This window comes from Centrocercus urophasianus, unplaced genomic scaffold (assembly GCF_019232065.1).
Source record: "Centrocercus urophasianus isolate 14NV4802_14NV808 unplaced genomic scaffold, USGS_Curo_1.0 seq_10, whole genome shotgun sequence".
Lineage (NCBI taxonomy): Eukaryota > Metazoa > Chordata > Aves > Galliformes > Phasianidae > Centrocercus > Centrocercus urophasianus.
The window spans coordinates 81,132,428-81,156,055 of NW_024884142.1; the positions used below are offsets into that span (position 1 = coordinate 81,132,428).

General features: G+C 40.1%; 2 protein-coding genes across 6 annotated transcripts in view; both read left to right on the forward strand.

Moving 5' to 3' along the window:
• Positions 1–9,926, forward strand: part of TRERF1 (transcriptional regulating factor 1) — a 98,683-nt gene extending 88,757 nt beyond the window's left edge. For all 3 annotated transcript variants that reach the window (XM_042817577.1, XM_042817587.1, XM_042817582.1), the window contains 6 exons: positions 818–893; positions 6,079–6,167; positions 6,974–7,087; positions 7,849–8,037; positions 8,527–8,735; positions 9,398–9,926. In XM_042817577.1, coding sequence (XP_042673511.1) covers positions 818–893; positions 6,079–6,167; positions 6,974–7,087; positions 7,849–8,037; positions 8,527–8,735; positions 9,398–9,719 — 999 coding nt within the window. In that variant the 3' untranslated portion in view covers positions 9,720–9,926. The remainder of the gene's footprint in view (positions 1–817; positions 894–6,078; positions 6,168–6,973; positions 7,088–7,848; positions 8,038–8,526; positions 8,736–9,397) is intronic.
• Positions 9,927–12,895: 2,969 nt separating this feature from the next.
• Positions 12,896–23,484, forward strand: MRPS10 (mitochondrial ribosomal protein S10). Of its 3 annotated transcripts, none has more exons than XM_042812000.1 (8): positions 12,896–12,986; positions 15,065–15,123; positions 15,222–15,294; positions 16,774–16,913; positions 17,342–17,450; positions 18,469–18,558; positions 18,830–18,925; positions 23,127–23,484. In XM_042812000.1, exons 1-7 carry the CDS (start codon positions 12,951–12,953, stop codon positions 18,914–18,916), a joined length of 594 nt encoding a protein of 197 aa, XP_042667934.1. In that variant the 5' UTR covers positions 12,896–12,950; the 3' UTR covers positions 18,917–18,925; positions 23,127–23,484. The 3 variants fall into 3 exon arrangements, with proteins under 3 accessions (XP_042667934.1, XP_042667941.1, XP_042667948.1); XM_042812014.1 differs by lacking the exon at positions 12,896–12,986 and adding an exon at positions 13,664–13,759; XM_042812007.1 differs by lacking the exon at positions 23,127–23,484 and having other exon boundaries at positions 18,830–19,025.
• Positions 23,485–23,628: the final 144 nt, after the last annotated feature.

Genomic DNA, 23,628 nt, shown 5'->3' on the forward strand with positions numbered 1-23,628 from the left:
GCAGCAATCACATCTACTTATTTGTTCAGAACTGCGAGGTAATTGCATGCAGTTCTCATATAAATAATGTATTCAAATATTTGCATTAGCTTTGTGATGGGGACATTACTAACTAAGGCTAAATCTCCATTTTGCCCAGCATTCAGGAAAGACAAAGCCTTGCCCCAGCTTCTGGAATGCCAATTTAAAACAAAATAAAGCAGAATGCAGAATGAATCTGGCAAGATTGGCTGGCACAGTGTTCTTTAGCTCACATCTCAGTTTCTTCAGGCTCAATTAGATGTACCTGAGGGCTCTGAGACAGGTGACTGTCAGAAACTGAAACTTACTATATGGGGGTATGCATTGTCAGGGATAAAAATCAGGAATCCCCCAAATCATCTTTCTTCATGGTCCGAACTCAAATTAATTATTTTGGTGTCATTCTTAGCAGATGTTGACTTAAGCAGATGTTCTAAAAAAAAAAAAGAAGTTACCAAATCAGCCATTAAATATTAGTATTAATACTATCAAATTAAACACTGTAATTGCATTGGTTTGTGGCAAAGAGAAGGGAGGGAATTGCTGGATGTTGATAATAGCCACATTTGTGCTAATTAAGGACAGACAAGTGTGCATTAATTGCTCTTACATGGGCTACAGTGTCAGTGGGGTTTGGAATCATTTGTTATGATTTTTTTTTATGACAAAAAAAACTCACCAAACTGCTTTCATATTATCCTACCAAATAGACTTCTAAATACAAATATATGGAGCAACTGACTGCATTTGCTAATTCTTTTTTTTTTTTTTCTTTTCTCTCTGCTTATTCATTTAGGTTACTGTTGAGAAGCTGCTGTTGAGGAAGCCAGTGAGATTGAAGTGTCATCCTTTGGCAAATTACCACTATGCTGGTATGTTTCCTTGCGATTTCTGTATCTACTCTGTATCCAGAGTCCAAGGCTGGCATCCCAAGCTTGGTGTGTGGGATCCCGCTGCACTCTCTGCTGTCTGCTGCTGGGATGGCAGCCTCTAATAGAGGGTGATGTGGACAGTGCTGAGTGGAACTTCCAGAACCTTTTGTTTACAAGTTTGACAGTTTTGCTTGGCGAATTATGTAGAGAAACCCTGTATTCATGTTTCTATGTAGGGTTCTGCAGGTTTAAAACTGCCTTGGGTTTTTATTTTTCTTTTAACTAAAATTTAATATGTTGATCTTCTTTTAAAACTGCTACTATTTATAGATTATTAATTTACAAGCAGTAAGGTGTTCCTACTCTGTTGTGTTTTCCTACTCTGTGTCTGCTGTAATGCCTTTCTCTTCTAATGTGGTGCTGTGAACGTGATAATCATGAGCATCCGTCGAAAGAGACAGTACTATAGCTCTCTTGTGTCTTTGTGCAGAATGCAGAGCCTCTATTTGCATGGATCTAGCCTAAAAGAAACAGGTTTGGAATGGTGTCAACTTTAACAAACGCAGCAAAAATCTCAGTTATGAAGCAGAAGTGCTCTGTGAAATACAGAGTGATGTTATCATCACCTAAGCATAGCTCAAGCTAGCAAACGTCCCTCCTCTGCAGAAGTCCACATTATTGCTCAAGGCTTTGTAGTGCCTAACAGCTACTTTGACACAGTTTTACATAAGGGACATAAGACTTCATCTCCAGTTTAGGCTGTGGTGGAAATAAGCTGAGAATCTTCTGGTATTCAGTCAGACAATCACAATGTTCAGGGTCATGTACTCATTTCCAGTTATAGTCATTGTGTCACTTAAGTGTAGAATTAAGTTACTTGCTGACTGTAGCAGATTTCTGAGTAACAAGGACTCTTTTGTAACAAACTCCTGGCCAGGACCTGAGACAAGAACAGAAATGTGTCTGATGGTGGCTAATCACAAGAGTGAATGAAGGTGCAGATCAGATATGATTTTTAGAGGAGGGAGACTTGTGCCTTTGAAAGGAGGCTTGTGCCTTTGAAAACAACTCCATTGCAGTCCAAAGGGTGGAAATGGGGCTGGATGAAGGAGGGTGTCAAGCCAGGAGCTGTAACTGGGGTTCCTGGGTGTTCTTGTCTGAAGAGGTAACACAAAGCATATGTGAGGTGGGCCAGGGGAGGAAATAAGGGAGATGAAGAGAGATCCCAGCAGCCTCATCATCAGTGAGAGGTTCAATTAGCTCAGCAGATAAAAAATTTTTGCTTGTGTCGAAGGAGCAATAGCCTTTGCTGAGGCAAATTCACAGTAGTTTTAATAAGTGTATTATTGTGATGCTGGGAGGAGCTAGGAAATGTTTTATTTCATCTTTCACATGGGAAGATGCTAATATTTGTACCTAGCACTGAAACCTGTGGACACTAGAATAGCTCTACTTCTTAAGGAGGAAAAGAAATTGTCTGCATTTTAGAGCCCAACAAATTCTCAGCAGTGTGGATTTAAGCAACAGAAAATAACAAGACAAAGCATTACTTAATAACGCTCTCAAATGCAGCATGTGATTGCAGCTTACATTGACAGCTATGTTCTAGCACTGTGTAGCTCTTGAATTATAGTCTTTGTGGTTGATAAGCAGCCACTCGAGGCATATGGGAATTTCTCAAAATCTAATGTGTGAATACTTTAATGTAACTTCAAGTGGTATTTGTTTCAGTTAACTCTTTGGGCTTCCTGCTCTGTATTCAGAAGTAACAGCTATCAGGAACGGTCACAATTTAAGGTGGAGCAGACCATAATAGAGCATGACAGTGAACTCCTGAGAATCAACTGATACCACAGACAGTAAATATCCAGACTCAGCACTGACCTCAGACAAAGATTCAAGTGATAGCTTGTCCTTGAAACCTGTTGGTTTGTGAGAGGAAGTTGTCAAACTTCAGACCTTTCTGTTCGCCAAGAGAGTGGGCCATGTTGACTGACAGCTCCTTGGAAGAACACACTACTCTCTTCATCCTTATCCTTTGCTGTCTGTTGGATAAGAGAAGGCTCTGGGGAGACCTCATGGTGGCTTTCCAGTACTTAAAGGGAATTTGTAAACAGTAGGGAAACCAACTGTTTTCTTGGTCTGATAGTTATAGGGTAAAGGGGAATGGTTTTAAACTGAAAGAGGGGAGATTTAGAGTAGATATTAGGAGGACATTTTTTACTTATAGGGTGGTGCTGCAGAAGAACAAGTTGCCCAGAGAAGTTGTGGATGCTCCATCCTTGGAGGCATTCAAGACCAGGTTGGATGGAGCCCTGAGCAGCCAGAGCTGGGGGTGGCAGCCCTGCCCATAGCAGGGGGCTTGGAAGTGGATGAGCTTTAACATCTCTTCCAAACCATTCTTCCATTCCACGATTCTATGATTTGTCTGGACAGTGTATTAGGGAAGAGAGGGGGAGCACGTGCCCAATACAAGAGGAGTGCTTTTTCAGATGCTTGATTTGTTTTTCATTTGAGCAGTGGAATTTCTCAGGTCTCCTGCAGTAAAGGAGAAAAGGTGGTCTCTGAAATAGTGTGCTTCAGGTAGTCTTAAAACTTCTGATAGATGCACACTACAGTGTGTGGGTCAGATCTAGCATATGCTGAATGGAATAGATTTGAGCTGCCTCTCAAGGAGAGCTCCCTGAGTGGAGGTGTAGTTCCCTTGAAACTCACAGATTGGGCCAAAAGCCCCCAAATCTTTAAAAGATATTTCTGTGAGTTAATCAGAGCAAAACCAGTATTTTAATATGGCAGAAATGTATAATAAATGTTTTAGCCTAAAGATGATCTTTAAAATTTGATCTGTATTCCTAAGTCCAAAATTCTTTCTTGCTGCATTGCAGATTTCTCTATACACATTCTGTATGTCTCCCTCAAGCTAACAAGAGCAAAAGTGGTTTCCCAGCAACCGGAGTTAAAAACAGCTTTTCTTCTGTTTCTTTTCCTAATGCAGGATTTATTCTATTAATTAGGTTACTTCCAATTAACCCTCATAATCTTATAAGGGTCTCTGCTAATACCGTAGCTACTGGGGAAAATCTGTAAGGCCTGAATTATCCCTAGCTGTACAATAGAATTAGTTCAAAGAAGTGATTTTTATCATTATTATTATTTCAGGAGAGAACTGGAGAGATTTCCTGAAAACTAAAATCCATCCTGGGCTGTTGTCAAGCTTTTAAAAATGTTATTTTGGCATAGTAGAGTAGGCTTTGGACTGAATTAATGCATTTACCCCCCCTCAAAGGGAGGGTGAAAGCAAATGAGTGGCAGGTGGTGTAGAAAGGGAACACACTGGTTCAGGGAAGGAAAGACAGCGAGGCAGTGTGTCAGCAGAAAGATCTTTGGGTGATAACAGAATAAATAAAACTTGCTGCTTGAAGCCAGTGCCTTTTTTTGACACTTAGACTGAGAGCTTTACTGTAAATCTCTGTGGAAATAGCTAATGCACTCTTATAGCCAGTACTGGGAAAACGTACAGAAAACAGGTTGCAGAAAAGTTAATTTTGTAGTTTTCAGTATATAACAGAGTGATGAGATACTCTCTCTAGGCCTGTGAGCCTGGGAATTGACACTGAAAAGCAAAACATTTGCAGTTAATAAAAAATGTGTATATTATTAGACTTAAATAACCTGCAGAGTTGAATACCACACATGGTGGCAAGCCCAAGTTAATTGAGTTCAATGCAGAGGCAAGCATTTGTGTGGAGAATGGTAACACTGACAGGAACATTTGGGATTTCTTTTAATGATGAAAGTTCCACATACTCTCAGACAGACTGCAGTAGAATCTTCTCAGAGTCATTTCAAGGCATCTGCTTTATGGCTTCTTGTATATCCTTCTTTTAATGTAAGTGATGCCTACTCTTACAATCAAGACACTGGTATTTGATGCAGTAGAGCAGTTCTGTGTTCCTTCTGTTTGACCAATGCTGAGGAGACACACATTATTTCTATTTAAATGTTGATTTTGCATTTTCATGGGCAGTTAGGCTGGTGAAGCAAACAGAATAATAATATTTGAAAGCTGTATGTACAGCTTCCATTAACTGATCAGGAAGCACTTTGCATGATTTTCATACTGCTGTACCCTCTCCATTTACTTGAGGCCTCAATCTCAAAGAATTTGTGTCTTACCTCAAGCCATACACGTGAAAAGCTGTGAAGGGATTTTTTGAGAGTTAGTGTCTGGAGAATTAAACAATAGGTGGACTTCTGTGTAGCTGAAGATAAAGTGGTGTATGTAGGAATAGGCAGTGCAAGCATTGTGTCTAAAATGATCAACTCTGTGGTGATATTTGCCCATTAGAAAAAGTCCTTGGGATTATGATGGTAGTTCTATGAAAACGTCACCTTTGCATTTTACAGAAGCTTAAAGAAAAAAATAACCACAAGTCAGATGTTAAGAAACTGGAGAACATGGTGGTGCCACTGTGCAGGTCTGCAGATTGAGTTTTTATCTGCCTTTTTGGTCCCTGTGTCTCTAAAGGAATGTTTTAGTAGAGAAGTGTTCACAGAGGGACAGCAGTCATGACCAGTGGTGTAGAAGTGACTTGGGCTTATTCGTCTGGAGAGGAAGTGACAGAAACAAAATGCAATCCCAAATAGCATGGAAGTGATGGTAAAGAATGGGTTTGTTTTTTCTTCCACTTGAAGAACAAGAGGTCATCCAGTGAAGCTACTTGGGAGCTAGGAATCAAAGAAAAGGAGGTGGTTTCTTCATGCAGAAGGTCTGCTGATCTGCAAAACTCCTTGGCAAAGGATATTGTGGTGGCAAGAGACCCAATTAATTGGAAAGAAGATTGCATCAGCACTTAGAAGAGTGGTTATGAAATAAGCAAATCGCAACAGATTAAAGAAATCCTCTGAACTGCAAGTGGTCAGAGGCTAGGAGAAGTTAGGGAGAGGCGTTATATTTGCTTGCCCTGATTTTACTGTTTCCTTGGCAACTGCCTGTGACTGCTGCTGGAGACAGAGCGCAGGTTAGGTGGACTTGAAGTCTAAGTCAGTACAGCCATACTTGCATTTGGGTAGCAGCAGTCACAAGCATGTGCTTGAGGTTTCCCACTTTTGGTGTTACATCAACATCAAGGTGGTTGGCTTTCATTGCTTTTAATGAATTCACTGTGTGTGTTGTTTTTTTAAGGCTCCGACAAATGGACACATCAAGAAAGGAGGCTGTTCAAAGAGGCATTGTCCACCTACAGCAAAGATTTTATATTTGTACAGAAAATGGTAAGGTGGCTTCTGTCCTACCAACTCTTTTTGCCATTTGCTGCATTTTGTTCCCTTTCAGTTTCCCTCCAGTGACAGGCCAGTTTATTGCAGGCATAGAACCAGTAGCAGATAGAAGGATGCTGTAAGGAGTGGTATTTTCCATTGATGTACTTCTTTATGCAACTGCAGCACCAGTAAAAAGATAAATGATCTATTCCTCTTGTTATTATATGTAAGAACTGACACATTGAAATCCAAGTCATGGCATTGTGAGTGTGGGACACACGCGGTGGCCAACTAATAATGCCTTTGTGTTCTCCAGCAGTTTGTTAACAGCTACCTATGTCACAGGTGTTGTGCCTTGAAACGTGTTCTTAAAGTGAGATTGTGTTTGAGCTTCATTTGTGACATGTTGTATCACAAAGCGGAAAGGACAAATTGTGTGGCAGAGTTAAATACCTTGGTTGTTGGCTAAAATGTTGGAAAACATTCGGGGTTTTGAAAATCAAATCTTAATTCTTGGAGATAAGTGTGTGTATATATATATATACACACTGTAAGTGTACATCCTCAGTCATTATCCAGTTAGAATCTAGAGAATTCCAGGGAAGCATACTGGAGCTGAAACAGTCAACACACATTTGACTTACAAACAATAATTAAAAAAATTATTCTGCAAGAGTATTTTTGTTGTATTTGAATTGCCTTTATTTCTCCATTTGAATATTTGGTAAATAAAACCTTTCTCTCGGAATATATTAAAGTTGTGTTGAATTAAAATGAAAACTTGAGATTGAACTATTTCTGCAATTACTTAACTGCAGGTTAAGTCTAAGACAGTTGCACAATGCGTGGAATACTACTATACCTGGAAGAAAATCCTGCGCTGGGGACGGAAACACAGAACACGTTTAGAGAAGAAGAGAGAGGAATGCATGGTAAGTCCAGAAGAAATCATATCAATGTAACACTTGATAATTTTGACGTTTATCTTGTTTTGAGCAGGAAGTTGAGCTAGGTGACATAGGACATGAGCTAGGTGAGATAGGTCTTTTCTGACTTCTGTTATTCCATAGTTCTAAGTTATATTCTGTAGGAATGTTCTGGTACCTCAGCTACACCGAAGTTTTGTATTCCTGGACTGTAGTGTTTTGACCACTGCATTGTCTAACTCTAGTTCAACTATTACAGCTTTGCTACCAGTTAAATCGATAAACATCTATAAATCAGTCCTCTGCATATGTCTGTGTGACCACGCATGCCTGAAAAGCTCGGACACTGTGATAAAACTAGCATTTATACAGGCTGGCAATGAATTCATAGTGTGCAAGGTCTGAATTAAAGGTACTCCGAGCATTCTTAAGAGGCATGTTTGATTTTAAGTTAAATCATTTAATTCAACTATGCATATGGTGTACATCACCATACTAAAAGCGGGGGGCAGTATTGCACCTTGGCATCTGTAGGCTTCTGGACCACAACTCTGTACTATAGTTGGAGGGCATTTTGAGTGCAGCAGTGAAGCTTCATTACCTGCAATTTATCTGTGAAGTTGTGGTAGCTCCAGCAAGACGAAAATTTCAGCCAGGATGGGGAAAAACACTGAACCCTAGAAGCAGACTTGGCTGTGTACTGCTATCCACTAGTGTCTGTACTTCGCCATATTCCTAGTGTTTCTTAAATGCTCCATCTATTTCAGACAAGTGGAGAAGAGGAAGTGTTAGAGGAAGATGAGGAGATTGAAGAAGACAGAAAGGAAGAAAGGGAAATGCAGAAGTCTCCTGACCCACCAGCTATCCCTCTTGTTGGACCTATAGACCTGCCTACCCTTCAGAGTCTTTCACTTTCTTCATCCTCTTTCATCTGTGAAATGCCAAACTGTGGTGCTGTACGTGTGTTTGATGTCTTCAAATAATAGCGGGGGCTTCGTATCTTAACATATAGTGATTTTTGGAAATCAGATGTTTAGACTATTCCTGGCCAGTGATACCTCCTGAATATCTTTGGACAAATGATTTTGTCTGCTTTGAAATCCCTTGTTATTCAATACAGACAGTATGCTGATCTGTACATAGAATTGTATGATGTAGGGATGAGAAGTGCTGTGTAATGACAGCCCTGATTACCTTGTTATTAAATAACTATAAGAGTAAGATAGCTCATTGGTTTTCTTTTATTACAACTAAGTTAGTTTAATTCTAATGGAGAATAGCTGAGAGCAAGCAACATTTGAACTGGAAAATTGTTAGTGTGCATATCTGACACATACGGATGTTTTTTATCGTATGCATTCATTATACTTCTTCATGCAGTTCCTGTTGCAGTGAAGTCTGTCTTGATTTTTATTTTTAATTCTCTCCACTCTACTGTCCATCAGGTGTTCAGTTCCCGACAAGCACTAAATGGCCACGCTCGCATTCATGGAGGTACAAATCAGGTGACAAAGCCACGATGCACCACTGCAGGCACTAAGCAGAAATCTGGTACACAGAGCGGGTACTGCTCCATCAAGAGTTCACCTGCCCACAGCACAACAAGTGGCGAGACCGACCCAACAACAATTTTTCCTTGTAAGGAATGTGGCAAGTAAGTGAATATAACTGTCTGCAGTACTGCACCGCCTCTGCCTATTTGCTTTTCAAATGAATAGTATTGCAACAAACTATTTTGCTCTCATAGTCTCGAAAGAACAGTTTCCCCATAAAACATCATGTTCTCTTACCAAATTCTTCAGAGGTTTTGCATGACAGTTTGGAGGTTTGCATGACAATCTGGATGCTTCTCCTGCAGCATTTCATGTCATATTCCTGAATTTACTTCTCTATTAGAGTTCCTACATGTGACACTCCAGTTTCCTGCTTCATTACAGACTTGCATAGCATGGGCGTGGGTAACTTTATTTCCTTGCTTGAGTTTTTCCATTCTAACGTGAGATTCCTCCGCTTTCTGCTTTTTGTGGAAGAATGTAGTGAAACTGAGCTCAGGCAGAATTAGGATGTGCATAGATACTGAAGCAAATGCAGGAACTGCAAAATAGCTTCAGCAGAGTCAGAGTAGGCCATTTTGATGCTGACAGGATGTACAAATCTGGTAGTCGGTCCCTGGAATTCTCACCATGGCATTGCAGACTTCTATTTCAGGACAGGGAGGCAAATGTACTGATAGGTTGTTGAGTGTTTTTTGGCTCCCTTCATCAAAAGCAATGTACTTTTATCTGCTTTTTTTTTTTTTCCCCTTTAAAATTTTAGAGTATTTTTCAGAATCAAAAGCCGCAATGCTCATATGAAGACACACAGACAAAAAGAAGAACAGCAAAGGCAGAAGGCTCAGAAAGCTGCAGTGGCAGCAGAAATGGCAGCCACTATTGTGAGAACTACTGGGCCAGCTGGGCATAGTTTGATCCCTCTGGATCACATGAGTTTGGTTAAACATGTTGGAAATGTCGGTGACATTGATGACGATGTTGTTCAGGAGTTAGGTGGCGTCATGGAAGAGAATGAAGTCATGGATGCTGACCTTTTGTTGGATGATGAAGATGCAGATCTACTGCAGGATGATGCTGAGTTGTAAATAAAGTTGTTTGATAAAGACAGCTACTGAGCACACCCTGAATGCATCAGTCAGGGAACCTGGACTGTTCGTTTATTCCCCACTGATTGTAAACTACCTGATGAAAAATGATAATTCTTTTATCCAGGTCCAGAAAAGAAATATGCTTTTTTCCCTTTTTTTATTAATTTGTGTTTCTGGGGGGAGGAAATAAATACTTGGTACAAATATTCTTATAAGGTGTTTTATCTGGGCTTATTTTGCTGGTATCTTCCAAGGCCAGTAATCGGAGAAGGTCACGGTTCTGCTGTCATTTCCCTCGGTAGGATCTTTAGTCTTAAACTCTTCCAGGTTTCACTTTACCCCACTTACAAGGATATCTTCACACATTTCTGATGGATTTTTTTTTATTTTATTTTTTGCCTGCACTGGATCACTTCCAGCATCTTCTAGAAACTAAATGTCATCTTTATTAAGGAGATGATTATGTTCTTTTTCTTTGTGCTGTCATTTTAAGGGAAGTAGAGAAAAAAATCTGCTTTAACTGTGAAATAAATACAGGAGTGACTGTATCATCTTTAGTATCACAGTACTTTTTCAGTTCTGTCTTGCCTTAATGCATATATGTTAGGCAGTTCATAAAAGCTTTGGTTACATTGTACATTTTAGAGCTTCATTTCTAACACGGCTTTGATCTGCTGATTTTAAAATGACCTAATTCAGGAATTGAAGAAGGATGATTGTGCTGCGGTTCACATCAACTCATGGGAACACTGAATCAAGAACACTGCGTTGGCAATCAGATTGCACAGGAAATATATTTTGATGTGACAATAAATCACATTGTTGAATAGCCGTGTCAGTGATTTTAGGAACATATTTTTGAGCATTGCAGGAGCTTACTCTTTGGCAAATACAGGGAGACATTCTTGTCTGTGGAACAGAGATTGATGGAGTATATGCCTTCAGCATATGTTAGTTATTATTTCTACACATGAAGTGTTGTTCTTGTGCCATTTTCAGTCTTCCTCATTACATCAAATTCAGTGTTGTTTACTTCATAAAACATATCCCAAAGGTGAGATGACGCTGTTTAATTACTGTTTCTCTTTCTTCAGGCTCAGATCTACCTGCCTGATGTCTAAATTCACTTCTGTACATCTGGATTTGGTTTTCTACTTCAATAAAATCTAAAAACAATTGTACCCTACAGAATCATTAGAAAATCTAGAACCACGGGAAGAAGTTGAGTTAGATTGAGTGGACCTTGAACAGTACAACAAGAGCAATGATTTTTGAACTTTCACAGGTAGTAGCACTGATTTTCTTGTGAATCTTTCACAGTGGAGGAGTGTTGCTAATTTTATAAAATATTTTATAAGACTGACTTCAGATCTTCCAGTTTCCAGGGTTTTTTTTTATGGGTGGGGTTTTGTTTTTTTTTTTGTTGAAGTCTTTTTGTCACATTTCTAACACTTTAAGTGGACTCTGAGAGATGGAGGATTTTATTTTCTACTGTCTTGTCTTTTTTTGTGTAACTATGCAAAATGAGGGTAAGCCACAGTACCTTTGTATAGGAGTACTGGACCACAGTTTCAAAACCAGTGGGACTCACTAGCAGAGAGGTGACTTCTCTGTCAAAGCCAAATACACAAATTCAAATGGCCTGAAGTTTTCACTTCGTGTCAAACGTTCTGATAGTAAAGAACAACCCTTTAGGAGAACAGCAGTCACTTCTCAGTTTTAGTTTAGTGAAGTTCCCATCTGTGTGGTTTGTTCTATTTGTCTTAGGGGTTCAGAGACATTTTAGTTAGTTTTGACCAGAGGGTGGGATTTTGCTCCCATTGCTACAGAATGGATGATGTTCTCGATCGCTGTGCCTGTGTGTTTCAAGAGATGAGGCACCAGCCTTCTTTCCTTTCCTGACCTATCTGTCAGCACGCTTCCTAACAATTCTGTCCGTGCTGTGACATCACTTTCACAGGGCCCATGCAACCCAGGTTCAGCTGGCTGAGTGCTCAGCTGTTAGCTCCCAGCTAAATCCCAATGGTAAATCTTGTAGTCTGCACAACTCTTAGCGTTTGCAAAGTGGGAGCTCTGGTGAGCTGTGACCTGGGTTGGCTTCTAGGGGCCTGTGGCACAAACAATACAGTAGAGCCTGCTTCCTCTTCCAAGCCTGTATCATTTTGAATTTCAAGGATCTCTCTGAGAAAGGCTGCTACCCTGGCAAAATGGAAATGTTTTCAGGTTCCCGTCTTGGTGGTGGGAAGAAAGCTGTGTGAAAGAAAAATGGTCACGGAAGTCAGTGAGTGTTCTTGAAGAACGGGGTGAAGTACAGTAGGAAATTGCGGGCTCCATTCTGAAGAGCAGCTCTGTGCTAAAGAATCTACAGTGAAATCTCTGTAGCAACAGCTGGGCAGGTAGCTGTGCTGCTCCTGGCGTGGATACATGAATACATGTGTATAGATGCCTGCTTCTGTCATAGCCATCGGGTGCCGCTGTACTGCACAGCCAAGACGGTCATCCAACAACCAAAGAAACCATTCGCGAAGACAAAAGCAATTTCGTACACAGTACACGATTTAGGCACCTGACATGGACTTGCCCAAGTGTGGCACTGGCTGATGTTACACAGCTGTTGTTCTCTTTGTACATATGTTGGGCAGTTGTGTTGCACACAAGCTGTTTTATTACTGATGGTTGATGATGGAAAACTGTTCGCTGTTCAACTCGGTCCTCTTTGCTGAAACCTGTACATACAGAAAACATATTTTATGAGAAAAAAAAAATCTTATTTTCAATATTTAACTGTTATTTTATTAGAAGATGGTTGTACATATTTTAGGTGCTTTAGTGTAAAAAAAAAAAAAAAAAAAAAAAAAGACTGTTAATTCTAGGCGGCAGAGGAAATAACAAAATAAAAATATCGATGCGTTTCATACAGCCCGTGATCTGTGCTGGTTTCAGGTCCTGCTGTCAGCAGGGAACGCGTGTGACAGGCGGCAGCGCCCTTGCGGCCAGCCCGGCTCTGAGGGCAGCCCGCCTGCGGGCGCCATACGGGCTGCGGCGCCCTGCCTCCGCCTCCCCCGCGCGAGGCCCTGCCCGCCGGTGCCGCAGTGCTACGCCTGAGGGGACCGCGGCTCCGCCATGCCGGCGGGAGGCGCTCTTCCGTAATCAGGACAGCGGGGAGCGGAAGGTGGCGGATGAGGCCGCTTTCTATTTCCGGGTCGCGCTCCTCTGGCTGGAGGCAAGATGGCGGCGCGGTGCTTGTGGAGGAGGCTTTGCCAGGTGGGGAGCATTTCCTGCTCGTTGGTGTCCCTTCAGCTGCGGGTTAGGTTTTTGTGGCGTGTGGCCGCGCTTCTGCCCGTCGCCATACGTGTCGGGACTCCGGAATGCCTTGTTTTATAGTCTGTCATAACTATTGCTCTGGTTGTAAGGGGGTAACGAGGAGCGGTAAGTGGGATCTGGAGGTCTTGAACTGCGCTTGTTTCTGGTCTTGAACCTACAATGTGGAAACTGGGAAATCTTTTCAAATATAAAGTAGTGGTGGTTCTGCTATTGCAGACTTTGAAAAGCAATTGCCTTCTCACACGTTGGGAGGATTTTGATGTGATGCATTTCCCGTTGGGTTTCTGAAGCCCCACACAGCCCCTGTGCTGCCTGTGGACTCGCTCCCCTTGGAGGCATCCATCTCCTGTGTGCTCCAGGACCTCCTCCAGCCGACTAAGGCTGATTGGCACTGGGAGTGTTTCAAATTGGGAATTGAATTCTGTATCACTTTGATTGTCCCTTCTACTCCTATGGCAGCCATTAGCGAAAGGGCATCAAGTATTTAAGTCAAAGGGTAAAAGAAGCTGCTAAAGCACTTCAATGCTGAATGCCATCTTTGTTACATGGGATACTGCAAGCATTGCTTTATTCAAATTTGCATAGAGCACCTTTAATTTTATTTTACAAGAACTTTAGATTCAGCGTATACTTGCACTTCTAGTGACAAAATGGAGCTGCAGGTGGTTGGGATAATATGCACAATCACGCAGTACTGTAAAGACTAGAGTTAGGTAAGTGTTCTATTTGTCTGTTTTACAAGGGCTGTACCTTATGTATTCTAAAGCACGGGACATGGTACATGGTATGCATGCTCTAAGGGTGTGCATCTTTGCCTGCAAATAAGTAATCTATTCTCCAAGGCCAGGTAGATAAAGCAACAGACTATATAACAGAGATTGCGTATGCACAAAAACAAAGCACTGGTTGAATTCCTGATTACTTTTTTGGTCTTCTTACAGCAGCATATTACGTACCCAATGATTGCCCAATCTGTAATCTCTTTGTCATCTGCATAGGTTCTGTGCCATGTACTCATACACACAGTGTAAGCCCTTTGCTGAATATAAACTTCTACACTTATGGGCATATCTTTTCCCTGATGTGATGTCAGGTGATGATACTGTACTTCCTGCTGCCTTTAATGGGGGGAAGATGGTATTCTGATTTCAGACACAGAATGAAGGTGTAAGGATCAGGGTAATTTCCTTAGATGTATTTATTTAACTTTCTTAGGTCTCAGGGAGTCCTTTGCCAAATGGTGAGTTAGTGGTAGGAAGCTAAAAGCCATGTCAGAAGGGAGAGGTTTTTTTGGTATGAAGGATGTATGGTATGTCTTAATTGACATTTGGGTTCACTACTTAACACAAAAAAAAAAAAAAAAGTTCAGTAATTAATGTGCTTTTTGGAACTGTTTCTGTGTTCTCTTCAATGGGACAAATAGTCAAAACCACAGGGAATGTTTTGCTGGAAAAAAATAAGTGAAATCTGAAGTTAAGTTCAGAAGCTGAATTTTTCTGTAGTATCCTTTATAGGACACTTCTCAACTTCTTTTACAGCAGCAAGTCCTACTTATGTTTATCTAAGGAAGTTTCACTGTACTGTCAAAGTACAACTGTGGAGAAAACATTACTATATATAAAAATGGTATCTGATACCACACAAAATGTATTTTCTAATAAAGAGTTACTTTGTGATTGCTGTTTGGGTGCCTGGTTAATCATAGCTGCAAACTGTTGTATTATTTCCCTAATATGTGGGATTTCTCTTGTTTCTGTTTGATGATTGTTTGTCTATTTGCTCTGTGAGATTTGTGTATGTGTGGAGGGGGCTTGCTGTTATGACACAATTGTAGATAATTCCATGCTCCTGTTTTCCTGTGTTTTCCGAAGGAGCAAGCTTTACAGTTTGGCAGATCAATGTCAAGCAATGCATTATGCTCTGTTGCTCATACAAGTAACCTTTGATAAGTCTGTATTATTTGCTGCCTACTTTCCAGTGAAGAAAAAAAAAGCAATTTGACCACTTGTTTTATACAGGGATCATCTTTTCCTGTCAACTATGCAAGCAGAGTTATGCAAAAGCAATGTTTTCTTCCGTAAGTTTAACAGACCCTCCTCCCTTCCACTTTTCCCCCATGCTTCCTCAGAAAGTGCAACTTCAACATTAATTTCATGTTCTCCCCCATAAATCTAGAAACTTTGACTTGGTGGGAGGACGATTCTCTGGATCCCATGTTCATACAGAGGAACCTAAGACTAATCCTCTGGTAAGTGTTTAATAGAGCAGAGTATTGTATGCCATTGTAATTATGAAGAGAATAGAGAGAAGAAGTAAATCCCTCTATTTCAGGTGTTTGTTGTGTTTGGTTTTTTTTTTAAGTCTCAATGATGTCAAATTGGCCTTAGAGTAAGAAACAGTTTAGATTACTGCTGTTTGAGATAGTATTTTCAGCATGATTCCTGTAGCTCACAGTCGCCGCTTTGTTGCTTTTCTCCTTTGTAGTGTCTGTGTTTTGGCTTTGGGAGAAAAACCATGTTGATAACACACCAGTGTTTTAGTTACTGCTGAGCAGCACTGTACAGAGCCAAGGATGGTTTGGTTTCTCAGCTTCTCTTACTGCTCTGCTAGCGAGGGGAGTGAGGGGTAAGGGAGGGGGCAGGACCAGGGCAGCTGACCTGAACTGGCCAAAGAGATATTCCATACCATAGGGAGTCTTCTTGTAAAAGCTAGAAAGTGAGAGGTGGTGACTGAGGGGCTGATGCTGCTCAGAGACTGGCTGGGCATCGATCGGTGTGTAGGGAGCAGATGTGTTGTGCATCCCTTGCTTTGTGTGTGTGTGTATAAAGTGAGAGGAATACACGCACACACGTATATCATATTTACATATTTCTTTTTTTATTTTTATATTACATTACTGCTGTTTTTGTCCTCTTTCTTTTCTGTTGCAGTAAATAGTTCTTATCTCAACCCACAAGTTCTACGTTGTTTTTTTTTCCCCCAGTTCTCTCCCCATTCGGAGGGGGCAGTGTGTGAACAAATTGTGGTGCTGCCTGCCAGGTTCAACCACAACTCAAAACCAGCCTTCCTGCCACATGTGCTGCGTGCTGGAGTTACTGCTCTGAACTGCAGGAGAATAAACCAGGGCTTTTCAGATGAACAGTGAGCCAAGGCCATTAGAAATGAATGCTCAAACTAAGAGTCATAAAATTGTAACTTGAAAGTTACAGACTTCTAATCTAGGCAAATAGAAAGGATAATATGCCTGAGGAAGACTGGTATATCTAAGTAGCTTTATTTTAGGAAGGTGAGAATTCTTGTACCTGACCATAATGATAACCAATAGAAGTTTGAGAATTTCATGTATTTTCACACTTCTATTTAGAATGCTCATATTGCTGCTCCAAACTTGCTTTAACAAGAAGTTATTTTTCTTGCCTTTGCAAATGTTGTCCTTTTAGCTGACATTCCCTTTGCATTCTTGATTGAGAAATTTTGCCTGAATATTCAGAAGTTAGGTTTCTCTTCACACTTACCAGGGACGGTAAGATGAAGGATCTCTGTTGATCGAGATTAATACAGTTATCCTCTTGCAGGTAAACATCAAATGAGCAGATAACTGTGTGTGTGTGGGGGGGGGGGTTTCTTCTTTTACAAATGGGACACACAGGCTAAGAAGATATGCAGTGATTGGATTAATAAAGGAGAGCATGGAGCAATAACACTTACCTTTTCTTAAAAAACACAGGTGTCTATTTCAGATGAACCAGAAATACTGTACCGGAGACTGTCCCTTTTGGTTAAAGGCCACGATAAAGCTGTGTTGGACAGCTATGAGTATTTTGCTGTGCTTGCAGCTAAAGAACTTGGCATCACTGTTGAAAAAGTGTAAGTAACCGATCTGTAGCATGATGTGATGTCAGATGCTTTTTACGTGATCTACTGTAACTCAAATTCCGTGCTTGCAGGTATTTCCATTTTTAGAAGAAATGAGTTTAATCTGACATTCCTTCTCAGATTATAAATCTGATATTTCTTAGATGGTAGCGTGGTGATAGAAAGCAGAAGCAGTGCTACTTGCAATGCTGCTGTAGTAGGATTGCATTGTAACTGCTTGAAAGATACCAGAAATACTCTTGTTACAGTCATCAGTGCTGTAGCATTAATACTAACGTGTACCAGTACTTCATACTGCCTCGTGGATTTTCTAAATGTCAGATAAGAGCAGAAATTTCACCATGATCTCAGATAATTTCTACTAACATCATTTATATAAAATTCAACATTACAGCATCTTCTCTTTGTTCTTTGTTCAGACATAGACCTCCAAAGAAGATAGAACGACTTACGCTTTTAAAATCTGTGCACATTTACAAGAAGCACAGAGTTCAGTATGAAATGAGAACACATTACACCTGTTTGGAGGTAAGAAAGATGTAAAAGGAAGAAAAATTAATTCAGTTAGCTTGGGGAGATGAATGCTGGGAATAAAGTAGGAGGGCAATGATGTAGGTACATCAAATGTAGCACAACTTATTCTGAATGTGCAGCCCATCTTATTTTTGTCTGCAACGTTGATTTTGACCAGTATATGAAAGAATGATTTAAAAATAAGGTAGTTATCAGAGTTACCTTTATATATTTCATGCTCTTAATTTCCAATAATCTGTAGGATAAGAACTTTCTCAGGGAAGGGAAGATGCTGCAGGTAAGTCATGGTCATGGTGGTAACTGAGAGTTCTGTTCTCCATGAGTGTGCTTGATATTTTGAACACTTTTGCCCTATGCAACATCATGTGACAAACTAAAATTGTAAGGGGAGAAATACCAGAAAGGAAGTGTGTACAAACCGCTAGTTCTGTGGCTGGTGACGCAGACTTATATATGGTTTAGTATGCAGCTGTGGTTGACCTTCTCAGAATAAAAGTTTACTGCCAGCTTTTTGTGGCCTGTAGGTCTATTATGGTGTAGTTGTGCTTAGTAAAATGTGTCTCTGCCCTCAGTCCTCAGACAGTAGAGCACTGCTGATGGCTGCCCACAGACCATAAACACAACTGCTTTCCAAGAGAAACTAGAATCAAGAACATGGTAGAGTTCTGGAGTTTCAATCCAGCTTGAATTTTGAGAGTATAAAAAAGCTGTGAGTTCTTGCCTAACCTGCGGTTTGATCTGATTCTTGCGCTATTAAGGTCCATTTCTATCATGATCAATACGTATGAGCACACAGTTTATACACAGTTCTGCATGGAATTGTTACTTTATACTTGCATAAGATATGTACTGCTTACCTGCCTGTGTTGAATTTTATGGGAGCTGGCTTAGTGTAAGATGCTTGGACCCACTGCAAAAACTAGAGAAGTCAGAACAAACTCCTTTTTTTCCTATTCCATTTGAAGTATTAGTAATAGTCCTTCACTAAAAAAGCACATTGCTTCTGTTTTAGTTAAAACACCTAACGGGCAGTACTGCTGCAGTGTACTTAGAGTATGTTGAACGAAACCTACCTGAAGGGGTTGCCATGGAAGTAAAAAAGGTAAGTTTCCATCTCATGTTATTAACTGCTGTGAGATTAAGTCGAGGTGCAAATACTAATAATTACTGAATCCTTTAGAAAGTCACTAGAAGAAACACGTGTAGTTTGTGAAGGCTGTTTTTTCTAAATATTGAAAGGAGGCTGTATTACTCAAAAACGTCACTAGGTGGCACTTCTAATCCCATAAATATCCAACACCAAAATAAACAAGGCATGGTAGTTAGATGTTAACTAGTTGGTATAATAAATTGTGTCCTTCCTTCCGTACCAGACAAAGATAGAGAAAATACCTGAACACATCCAGGAGCCAGTTTGGGACACTCTACCTCAAGTAGAAGAAACAGAAGTCAAATCATGAATTCACCAGGTATTTGGTTGTTAGTCCTGGAACTACTTGCTCCTATCAACCTAATTTACTAAGACAATCTACTGATAAATAAAAGTCCTGTTTTATAAATATTCTTAAATATTCTGTAAATATTCTTATTTTACTGAGTTATTCTTGATCATAGCTCCAGAACTTTTAGACTAACCGAACATCTGTAATGTGAAGAAGCTTGACTGCACGCTGTAATCATAAACTGTAATCATCTGTAGTGTTTTTTGAAGGCTAAAACGTGTTTATAAATAACCTAGATCCCCATTTGACACTGAGTGGCTTCTGAATTCTGAAGTACTTAGGAGATACTGCTTGCATTAGGGTAAAGTTTAAGGTAAAGGATGCCAGACTGTTAGACATTGTTTTGTTAGTAGTGCTTTGAAATAAGTAAATGCCAGTTGCGTGTACAGCTTATGTGTTAACGTGTAGTATGTCAGAAAATGCAGTCTTAAGGAGCACTGAGATATAGTGAGATTTTTCTATGCTCTTATAGTTCCAATAGCCTCATTTCCAGTATTATTAACTGTTTGCTAAAAGGAGAACACATTGATTCCAGTACAAATAGGAGCTTTCTGCAGGTGTAAGTCTCTAATTTTATGAAGTAGCTGTAGGACCTTGTTGTAAGTAAATGGATGCTAGAAAGTCTCATTGTACATGAGACATATGGTGCATTAAATGCCTTATTTCACTGTAGGGAAAGGTGTAGCCTTTTTCTAAAGTGGTGGGTTGGTTATTCAGTAAGCATAGTCTAGCTGGACACAGGTGATGCTTAGAGGGAGAAAAAAAGAGTACAGATAGTAAAAGGGTGCTCAACTAACTTGAAGGTTACTTCACTGTCAATCAGAAGAGATACTACTAGGTGCAAAACAGTCAGTGACTTCAGACTGCATTAAGCACTTTGCTTTTACTAGGTTAGCAGGTAGGACAGAGCTGTAGAAATCTACTTTGGCTGTAATTTAACTGCTGTTAAAATAATTTACGTAAGGAATGCCCTTGACCAGACAGCCAAAGAGCCTGGACCATACTTGCTGACAGTACTCAAAGTCATATTCACAAAAGAAAAGAAGCTTAGCGTTGTTATCAGACAGAAGTGCAGAATCTTAGTGGGAAATAGCTGAAAGATGAGAAACCAAGCTTGTACTTGAAAATCAGCTATGTTTTCTAGTTGCAGAGAGGCCCAAAATTGTTTTAGGAGAGATGTTTCAAGACAGTCAGTAAAACTGGTACCGTTTGTGACAGAAGGGAAGCTGCCTGAGCATCTTCTGCAATACGTCCAGGAAGCAAAAAAAATGTGGTTAATGCAATCCCTTAGGAGAAGATCTACTGCCTGGTTATTCCTTGGAAGATTTGCTTTCCACAATTTCAAGCTTTTCCTCTTTTTAGTATAATATAGCATTTCTTAAAATCGTATCACATATTATATAATAATAAGGAAGAAACTATGTGCTGGCCTGGTTAGATAAAACTGATGCTTCAGAGAGGAACAGCTTCTTTCAATTCTGCATGATGTTTTCTTCAAATTTGCCATGTCTTAGTTTTGCATAAGCCACCTGCCAAATCCCAGCTGTATATAGTATCAAAATGCGCTTGTGCTCAATACTAAGTCTTCTACCTCTTAGTTCGACGCTCAGTAAGGTTAAGGGGTTGTCTTTTATTGTCTTTGGTGTCTATTCTGGGCCTTCAGTTTCTGACTAAATGGCCAGTCTGTGTGGCTTTTCAGTTGACTGACGGTTTTAGTCATCAGACCTTAATAGGATCAGACTTAGGTAGCAGCTGTGGAAAATATTAACCCACATAAGCGGCCCCCAGGCAGGAAGGCATACTTTATCTTTGGAAAGGTGTTATCAGTGGAGAATTATTTGCCTGCAGCCTCACCGTATACTGGGGGAAGCCTGTCTACCTTTAAAACGATCTCTGGACCTCAGCACTGTTGACAGAACTGTACTTACCAGTTGTCACAGATTACCTCCACCCCGAGGAAGCAGAATTACCTGTGCAGAGTCTGATTGTTACAGGCCAGTATTTAACAGAACTGCTTTGTAGGCCGTACTTCTCATCCTTATTTTTCCCTGCACAGAGCTTTCTTCTTTTTGAGACTGTAATCCTTTGTTACCTGTTGTAGTCTTCCCTCCATGTTTAGGGATTTCCTCAGGCATAGCAACACCTTTATTTCTGGTTATGCCTTTGCATGACACGATAACTGCGGTATGTTCTGGTCATCTTTTTTGATCCACTGATGTGGCTTCTGACTTTCACAGCAAGTTCCTGATCCTCACTTAAGAACTTTGGGTTAACCATACTGTCAATAACCCTTTTGATTCTTTACTTATTTTCCTGTTCTTTCAGTACATGTTTTAGAGGAAGAAAATGCAATGCTTCACATTACTTAAAAACAACAGTATTTGAGCATGCAGTATTGTTTTTTTTTAAGTTAGACATCCAAAGCTTAAATGAAATGCAGGCAGATTTGTAATCAGTCTGAAATGCCTGCTTTTGCATTCATAGAGCAAAATCACCAGGATCACTGATTTCACACCCTGAAGTTAAGGCAACATACCCTTCATGGGATTTTCTGTGCATCACAACAGAGTATTCCTACCTTTTGAGAACTCCAGTCTGAGTCTGAAACAGTCAAGGCACTGTCAGTATTGCTTTGTGTATCAACTAATACTTCCTCCTTTCAGTGGTTTTCTGACGTGGAACTAAACTGAATCCTTAGCATCAGTTCAAAATCAGTATCCTTTTTGTAAAGGAAACGTAAGATGAAAAGTTTTGGTAACATTCAATAACAAAGCTCAACTTTCAATATGCAGTAGCCCACATTTTCACCCTGTAGCCTGGACACAGATTATTAATCCTAGCTGATACTTCATTAGCCCTATCTAACAAACAAATATTAACCCAGGACAGTCATTCAAAGGGCCAGATTTTAACATGTATAACCTAATTCTTTTTTTTTTTTCTTTTTCTATATAGTCTTACTGTTTATGAACTTAGGCAACAGTAAAACAATAAACCTTCAAATTTTTGCTTTCCCTCTGCCCAGTTCAGAATTCAGGTTTCCCTATGCTCTGTGGCATTTGAAGATAGGCACTTGTAGTCTGAAATCAGTTCTGACCCTTTGCACATATCTATTAAATTCCAGCCTGCTAGTATACTCTTACTGAGCACTTTAGAATGAGAGAACTGAAAATGCTCAAGAATGCAGGCAGTTACACATTGGACAAATATTTGATGAAGTTCACCCATACTTTGAAAGCTAAGGCAGACAACTCAAACCAATGCTTTAACAGAAAGAAGGCAGCAGTGTTTGTAAGAGTTCCTTATTGTCAGAATACTACTTTATGACCATCTTGAAGTTTGTTTAGACAGATTTCTAGCATTTTCTGCCAGTATGAGCAAATAAATTTCCATAAATCAGAAAACAGATGCCAGTATAAAGCTGTTCTGGAGCCCCAAACAGTTGTAGTAAGTACAAAGAGAAGTATCATGAAAGAAGTTCCTAATATGACGGAGAACTTCAGCATGCTGTCAGTAAGGCTGTCTCAGTCTGAATAGGACTGGGTAAATGCTGGCACTGTAGGTAGGCAAGTCTTCAAGTCCGTTTAGTCATCAGAATCATTGGTAACTGTAAGTTAGAGGTGGATTTCCTGAAGCAAATGCTTTTTCACTAACAGCTACCAGCCTACTTTGGGTGTCAAAATATACGGACCAATATATTATGTAAACAATTTTATAAATGGATGTTTTGTTTTTTCAGGTTTGTAGAACCTGCCCAGTGCTTACGTACCTCATCCAATTAATTTTTAACTAGCAGGGCACTGCAAGTACAATGAAGAAAAACAACCCCTTTAAACCAAATATTACCAACACCAGTGTTTAGTTATTTGAAATGTAAAATTTGTTCTGTTGTTTTTAGAGTGTTCCATGTGTATAATTCAAAACCTGTTGTGTTTTGAATTTAAAATACCATATATCATCCTGTAAGTCCCTCAACTGAACTGACCTGCTGAAATGGCACACTCTGATTCAGTGACCATTTGTGTGCAAAGAACTTTCAGCTTCATTATGGGCCCTGTGAGAAATAGAAACTTTGGGTCATTTTTTGCTGTATATTTTATTTCATAAAATGTGAAGCAGCTGTCAAAGCAGGAGGTTCTGTCATGGCCCTGTTTTTGGATCTTCACAGGTATTTCCCTTTTAATCTCTGAGTTTATGTGAAATAGCACATCAAGATAACACCAAGATGCTGCCTTTCTTTGTGTAAGGAAAAGGACAGGAATGCATCACGGAGTGCCAGGTATTATGGGAGTGATGCATGGGATGGAAAACTGAACGATAGGCAAGCATGGGCTGTGCTGAAGGAAGAAGTGAGCTGCCTTGTCTTCTGAGTTACTTGGGATTTGTATCTTAGTCTGCATCTTCATTATATACAACAAAATGAAGCGTATGAAATAAAGGGGAATTAAAATTCTACCATCTGTGGTTTAACTTGTGCTGCCTAAGTAACTTACAGCAAAACACTTGGATAAGAGACAGAACGATACATTTATTTCAATAAAAATATATACAATGAAAACTGAAGAGCACACGGCAGCGTCCCTCATCGTTATAGAAAGCCGGCAGCGTCCCGGAACGCATCTCCTGCTGTGTGGGCGCTGTAGCCGCAGCCGGCCCTTAGCAGAGCGCGG

Excerpts from the sequence above, each read along its gene's own strand:
- MRPS10 (XM_042812000.1), top strand. The coding sequence starts at position 12,951 with ATGGCGGCGCGGTGCTTGTGGAGGAGGCTTTGCCAG. Across the intron at positions 17,451-18,468 it reads CACATTACACCTGTTTGGAG|TTAAAACACCTAACGGGCAG; the intron begins GTAAGAAAGATG and ends CTTCTGTTTTAG. Across the intron at positions 18,559-18,829 it reads TTGCCATGGAAGTAAAAAAG|ACAAAGATAGAGAAAATACC; the intron begins GTAAGTTTCCAT and ends CTTCCGTACCAG.